Source organism: Mastomys coucha, unplaced genomic scaffold (assembly GCF_008632895.1).
Source record: "Mastomys coucha isolate ucsf_1 unplaced genomic scaffold, UCSF_Mcou_1 pScaffold1, whole genome shotgun sequence".
Taxonomy (NCBI): Eukaryota; Metazoa; Chordata; class Mammalia; order Rodentia; family Muridae; genus Mastomys; species Mastomys coucha.
Window position 1 is genome coordinate 60,160,919 of NW_022196891.1, and position 7,663 is coordinate 60,168,581.

General features: G+C 38.2%; 1 protein-coding gene across 1 annotated transcript in view; it reads right to left on the reverse strand.

Annotated features, from left to right (window-relative positions):
* The window catches only part of Prrc2c (proline rich coiled-coil 2C), a 71,916-nt gene that overhangs the window by 49,276 nt on the left and 14,977 nt on the right, over positions 1-7,663 (reverse strand). The window contains exons 2-5 of the mRNA XM_031378908.1: positions 4,703-4,868; positions 3,084-3,261; positions 1,402-1,511; positions 449-574 (exon numbers count right to left, since the gene is read on the reverse strand). Of these exons, the coding sequence (XP_031234768.1) occupies positions 449-574; positions 1,402-1,511; positions 3,084-3,261; positions 4,703-4,814 (526 nt within the window). The 5' untranslated portion in view covers positions 4,815-4,868. The remainder of the gene's footprint in view (positions 1-448; positions 575-1,401; positions 1,512-3,083; positions 3,262-4,702; positions 4,869-7,663) is intronic.

Below are 7,663 nucleotides of genomic sequence, written 5' to 3' on the forward strand. Positions count from 1 at the left end.
AAAAAAAAAAAAAGGGTAGATCTTATACAATGGGGAGAATATGCTAAAAACAAAACAAACTTGATACTTTTATATATATAAAATATACATATAAAATATGGCTAGGCACAGTAGCATATGCCTATAATCCCAGACCTTGGGAGGCTGAGGCAGATACATATACATGTGAAGAAGAGGTAAGGGAATAGGGAATGAACAGGGCAAAGATAAGGGCAAAAGGATTATTATTTACAAAGAAGATACCTGGATACTTTACTAATTTTGACTTCCTAAGTCAGATATAATTATACATTTCCAATAAGCTCTACAGTTACCGTGGCGCTACTGTTGGCACAAAAAGAATTCTGTATTTTAAGGGAATACACCACCAGTCTCTCTCTAGAAAGTGGGCATGTACACAAGAACACAGGTGAGGTGACATAAGACAAAACGTAGAAAGCTTTCTCACTTGGTGGGCGTAAACTGGGTCCAGGTCCATAGTTTTCATCATTTGCTTCCTTTTCTTTTTTTTCCTGATCTCCAGCTGCCTGCAGACTGGGAAATTCCTGCTGAAATTGACTATTCACTTGGATTCCTAAACATTTTTAAAAAACACATTCAGGTAACTTTTATAATGAAGATAATTCAAGCAACCCTCCCAGGATAGAGCTCTTGCTTCTTTCTGTTGAATTAATTATTCCACATTCTAATCATAAACTGTACCTAAGCCTTTGAAAAGTTAATGAACAGCCAAAAGGAGACAAAAACCTGAAAGAAACCTTCCAGATATGCTGCAGAGTTTTTGTTTCTCTTCCATCATGACTCCTACTACTGAAGACCCAAGTCTACTACTAACAACTAGTTTATATTGGATTATGGAAATAGACTTTGACTAAATACCAAGTCTCAAACAAGGCTAAGATGTTTTTATTTGATTTACTACTCTGATTTACCACTAAATACCTAAGGGCAATTCACTATACATTAAATGTGTGTCCATTTTTTTAGAAGTATTATAGCTACTGTACTTTATGGACATTCTCTAATTTTCACTACCCAGAAATCCTAGCTGGTAACACTCTGGTGCTCTTTAAAAATATTAATCCATTATTTCAGAAATTGGGATAATTAGGGAAAGGAATACAGTATCAATATACGATGTGTTTGTATTCATTGAAATGTTAAGGGTACAAGTCATGTCTGCTGAGCTGCATCTTAATTCACAGAAGTTCTTATAAGGCAGAGGATAACTCAGGGACTCTCCTTAGATTAGGTCACATATGACTGTTGACAAGGAAATTTAACTAGCCCAATAGAGTTCAAGGATATGACTACATCCTTTGCAAATGCTACCTTCACCTCCTGCATGGCTGTTCAGTAACCACTAAAGCTCTCCAGACCCCCCAGCTTCCGTCCACTTACCATCTCCTTGCCCACCTTGCTTGTTACTGGCCCATGACTTGGGAGCAGGTGCTACTTCTGGGGGAGCTGCGACCCCAGCTTTGGGCTGTGCTGGTGACACTTCTGGTGCTCTTTAAAAAAATATTAATCCATTATTTCAGATATTACACATTAAAAATGTTTAAATGCATGTAAATTAATTCTGCTAAGTTTGGCTACAAACTTATTAATACTTTTAGATTATAGATATATCTCTTATAAGTTGTTTGCCTCTGTATCATTCATTACCTTTAAAGTTATGTGTTTTCCCCATTCATCTCTACCTCTTAAAAAAAGAGATGACAGCTGCCTGCTTTCCATTTTGTTTAAAAAGAAACCAAAACAATTTGATATTGAAAGTAACTACCAATAATGTTTTAAAGAACTACATATCAACAGAAATGTAAGTATATGCAGACATTCAGTTTACACTGGGATTATTAGGAGCGAAGGCTAGGCAAACTCCAGATGTCAGATGACAGATTCATCACTGCATTATAATCCAGACACATAACAACAATCTGTCTGATCCATTCTCATGAATGATTAAAAACAGTCTGCAGTTCTATGCAATCCTTGCAATATGGCAATACTTAGGAACGAAAAAAATCATTCAAGAAACTAAAGAATGCCAGTATTATTTTTTATACACCCAGCCCTAGCTCACTTTCTACTGTAATTCTCCAACTAAAAATAATCTAGTATATATATTAAGCAGAAACATGGCAATTTGATAACATCTGTGCAAACAAACAATGTAAATCCTACCAATTGACCAATAACTATTTATATTTAGCTCAGCTAATAATCTGGTACAAACATTGACAAATAGAAGACAAAAATATTTACTGAATAAGTAAGAATCGAGGCAGACAGTGCTAATTATTGTTTTTCACTTACTTTATAAATAATGCCTGAGCACCCACAATACACCGAGCAGTTTCAATGCTGGAGTCAGAATTCCTAGGCATCTTAGAATTTAGGCAACAGAACCAATTCCTTACTTTTGTTTCTTTTTATATTATTATATTTTATATTTTTATATTATTTCTTTCTGACTCAATTCCTTACTCCCATTAGAAAGAGAATGCCTGAATTGAACAGGGTGGGAGAGGAGGCAGTGTGGGACAGGCTATGCAGTAGAAGTAAACTTGTTTATCAGATACTCTGTCATCTGTTCTATGGATAATGCCACTGGATTCAAAGAGCCTAATGACTATAAAAGTGTGTATGCACACAGTTATTACATATTTACTTTAAATGTGTACATGCACACTTTGAAGATAACACATAAAAGATTTATACTATTTATACTTTTTTAACTCTTCAAATTAATCAAAGACTTATAAAATCAGAATGCTGCGTTCCACCATCAGATAAAGTTTGTAGTAGCTGTTGGTTGGCTTGTAGATTTATTCTTAGGATGTTAAGTTCATTTTTCATGTTTTTGCTAAGTAATAGTGTTAAGAGAAGTACAAGATTCTGTTCTTGGAGATAGCAGGCCTCAGATGACCATGAAAGAGTAAGCTGGCTTGTGTTCTCATCTGATGAAGAACTCTCAGAATTTTAAGTGTCACAGAGTGTTTTTATTGGCTGGACTCCTAGAGGTGGCAGTTTCCTACAACGAGAGAAGTGTTTTATTCTTTTAACAGATTTTGACTTACTTTTCTTCTTCATGTTGCTCTTGTTTCGATGCCCATCCTGTACCATCTTTAGGCACAATATTCACATTAGGATCATTGCCTTTGTTTTCCGCTTTGAGACTTGGGAGGTTAGCAGGTGGGGGCATCCGCCGTGAAATACCAACTTTTCCAAGACTTTGCAACCCATGTCGAGCTGCAACTAAAAGATCAGTAACATCAATTTCCTTATAAAATCTACTGTATTATCCATTTTATTCATCAAATAATATAGATGAACAGGAGTCAACAGAATCTCTGACTAGTACTTAATGTTAAAGTAGAGCTCTGTAAACTCAGTTCTTAAACCTGCAACATTAATTCAAGGTAAAAAGTAAACAATCCACTCAACATATTAAGCCATCTTGGGACCCCAGCAAAATTTGTCTCACAAAACAAAAGAAACCCACCCACCAAAATCCCCGAACTTCTAAATATGGAGCACTATGTACTAGGGGCATGGGGAGGGGGAATGCTAGTTTTGAAATGGTTTCAGGCAATCTATTCTAAGTAAAAAACGTAAAATGTTAAGAGAAGAAAGGTCAAACTACACAACTTAGAAGGTGGAAGTGAGAAAATATCTCTATGTTGGAGGCTGTCCTGATCCACAGTAAGTTCTAAGCCAGTTAAGGTTACACAGTGTGATGGTTTGAGTATGCTTGGCCCAGGGAGTGGCACTATTAGGAGGTATGGCCTTGTTGGAGGAAGTGTGTCATTGTAGATGTGGACTTTAATAGCCTAGTCCTAGCTGCCTGGAAGCCAGTCTTCTCCTATCTGCCTTCAGAATAGGATATAAGAACTCTCAGCTCTTTCCTGCACCATGCCCGCCAGGATGCTGCCATGATCCAACGCTGATACTGGACTGAACCTCTGAACCTGTAAGCCAGCCCCAATTAAATGTTGTCCTTCTAGGAGTTGCCTTGGTCATGGTGTCTGTTCACAGCAGTAAAGCCCTAACTAAAATATACAGCAACAAGATCTTGTCTCATCACTCCCTAACCCCAAGCAAACAAAGCCCACAACAAAAGAATGTTACTGAATATGTTCACAATACTGCAGCAAATGCTCTACTTTTTACTGTATGTACTGGAGCGAGGGACCCAAATTAAAAAGACAGGACTCCCCCCCCCCCCCCCCCCCCCCCCCCGTAGCTAAACAGTACTACACACACACACACACACACACACACACACACGGTTCTTTGTCTCTTAATATGGTTTCTTTCCTATAGACACAGAGCGTGCATATATATATATATGGTTCTGTGAGGTTAAGAACACTAGCTGCTAAGTTCCAAGTCTCACCTACCTGTAACTTCAGCTCCAAGGGGATCTACCATAGCTCTGACTCTGCAGGCACCTACACTCACTTCCCCATATCCACACAAAGACACACACCTACAACATCTACACATAATCAAAAAATAAAAACAAATTTTCAAAGGCAAAATATTTAACTCTTATTCCCTGAAAAGAATGTGAATACATACAAAAAGGCCAATATAAATGGACTCACCCTAGCTTCTAGTCATTAACATTAGGTACAGTGTCATCTCCATTAACAAATCCACAAAGCACATAACGCGGGCTCCGGGGTCTACTCACCTGTAGTCTTCTGGGTTTCCAAGGACTTGCCTTTGTAAGTATTAAACAAACTGAGTGTCGCATACTTCTTCCCATCCTTTGCTTTTGTGCTCTGGCCTGACTTCTCCGACATTTCGGTGGAAACTCATCTAGTCCAAAACCTCCTGCCACACCCCTTAAAAGTAGTCTTTGTGATGCATACAAGAAAAAAAAAAAAAGAGAAAATTTTAGTATTAGCTACTTCCAACAGTAACTGACCATCCTAAACTATGTACTAGTTAAGATTGCACTGCACTGCCTAATTATATTTCTTTTCTGAGCACATTTTCAACTTTACATAGAATATAGGAGTATTTTTGGTTGTAAGCATAGCCTTTAATGACTAAGCTCCTACGCCTGAATAAAGGAATATTTAAGAAGGACTTCCCCATATAGTCCTAGTACTATGTAGACCAAGCTAACACTGAAATCACAGAGCTCCTCCTGCCTCTGCCTAGGATAAAGGTATGCACCACCATGTCTGGCCTTATACAAATATAATTTCTAAAAGCATAGAATTTGCAGCCATAAAAAAGAAAAGTAGGTAAGTAAAAAAGGGCAATCTCACTATAAAATCTCACTATAAATAAATAGTTCAGTTAAAACTAGAGTTGAATTTTGCCTCCTTGCTTTCTAGTGTTTTATTTCTAAAAGACTTGGGGGAATACCTTTCCACACCCAATCAGGCCAAACACTTTATTGAAACAACACACACTTGAGAGAATCCCACTGACTTGTTCAGAAATGACGTCAGCCACCAACAGAACCCAAACAATTCAAAAAGGTATCATCAAGATTTAAGTCTTTTAAATGATTTTCTTATTTACATCCCAAATGTTGCCTCTCTCCAACAGAAGAGAGTTCTTCACCCTATCCCTACCCCCCTTTGCCTCTGGGAGCCCCACCTCCCATCGCCTTTCTCTGGGGCATCAAGTCATCAGGATTAGGAATATCCTCTCCCATTTGGGCCAGACAAGGCAGTCTGTCCTCTGTTACATCCAGACCGGCCTGTGTATGCTCTTTGGTTGATGGCTCCCCGGGGTTCCAGGTTAGTTGACACTGTTGGTCTTCCTATGGGGTTGCCATCCCCTTCAGTTCCTTCAATCCTTCCCCTAACTCTTCCATAGTGATCCTCAATCTCAGTTCAACGGTTAGCTGTAAGTATCTGCATCTATCTCACCTATCAGTTAGCTGCTGGTAGAACTCAAAATTTAATTTTATTTTTGAATTATTATAATGAATCACAGAATCATGATGTGGTGATTTGAATAGGTATGGCCCCCATAGACTCATGTGTTTGAATGCTTGGCCAAGCTAATAGAAAGTGGCTCTACTAGGTGTGGCCTCACTGGAGAAAGTGTGTTACTGTGGTGCAGGGGTTTGAGGTCTCCTATGCTCAAGCCAGGCCAGAGTGGCACACAGTCTCCTTCTGCTGTCTTCAGATCAAGATGTAGAACTCTGAGCTCTAGCACCATGTCTACATGCTTCCTACAATGATGATAATGAACTAATAAACCTCTGAAATTATAAGCTAGACAATTAAAATGTTTTCCTTTTTAAGAGTTGTCATGGTCATGGTGTCTCATCACAGCAAACCCTAAGATATATGGCTACCTAAAATTCTTCTAAGAAACAAAGTAACGATCAACACAAATATCATAAGAGACATGAAATACATCAAAACAAACACTAAAAGTAAATGACCATACTTGTATCTCAGCACTGGAAAACCAAAGTAGAAAAGCTGATCCAGATCAGGCTATGCTACATACCAGATCTTTCCACAAAACTTTAAAAAAAAAAAAAAAAAAAAAAAAAAAAAAAAAAAAAAAAAAAAAAAAAGCATACATAATCAATTGATTATCAATACAGTCATATATGCCTGTAACATTAACAGGTAGAGGTGGGGAGAGGGGAGGGCAAAGGATAGATGGGGTGTGCTGGCTGCTAACTTAGCTCCAAGTATGGAATAGGATTCCCACAACGTCCTCCCCAGACTGGTTTCTTTATACATTACCCCCACCCCCGCCCCCAGCTTCTCTCTCACTACCAGATAGTTTATGCAGAATTGCTAGGGTCAAGCCAAGTAAAAGTATTCCTTGAAAAGCATCCCCTTTGTGTCTCTATAGTACAGTCACAGTTGCAAACTACTGAATTTTATATCCCTGAGGTATAAGGTGAACAGTAAAATTCATGCCTAAAGGAGGGAGTAGAAGAAGTTAAGAGTCAGGAATCAGATTTTATAGAGCTCGCTAGGTACTGCTAAGTACTGCTCTTGTGTTTAGAGCTACTAGAAGAAAGCTAGTTTAAAAATTCACTGCATTTGACATTACTATCTTAACAAACCAGTACAATGTAATTAGCAACCCCCCAAATCCTTCAAACAGTTAAGTTCAAGAACTTGTTTTCAGCCTTTGACTTCTGATTTCAAAATTGTATTAGCATAATTATGGAGACTGAAAGCACTACATTCTCTATCTGTAGCATTTCTAATTTTAAAACACTTCTTCAAGGGGATAGAAAGATTATAATAGCCAGAGGACCAAGTGTTTTCTGCAAGAATGCCTGTTACATAGGACAGGAAAGCTGCATCCAGGAACTCAAACATGGTCACCTACACAAGACTGAAACAATGAAAACACCAATCGGCATGCCAACATGAAGGAATACCGAGCTCCAGGTTATCAGCAGCTGTTAAGAGAGGGAGAAAAATTAGTCCTCTCCAAGGACAAAGACCCTGATAGGCTATCCAATTCCAGGAAGTCAATGCTAAACACATGTCCATGGGAGTAGCACTAAAGGGATTCAACAGGTTATATTTATAATTATATATGTATAACAATAATAATTAAAGAACAAGAGGCTATGGATTTGTTTTTTTGTTTTTCCTGGTCTTCCAAGTGAGTTCCAGGACAGCCAGGGCTATACAGAGAAACCCTGTCT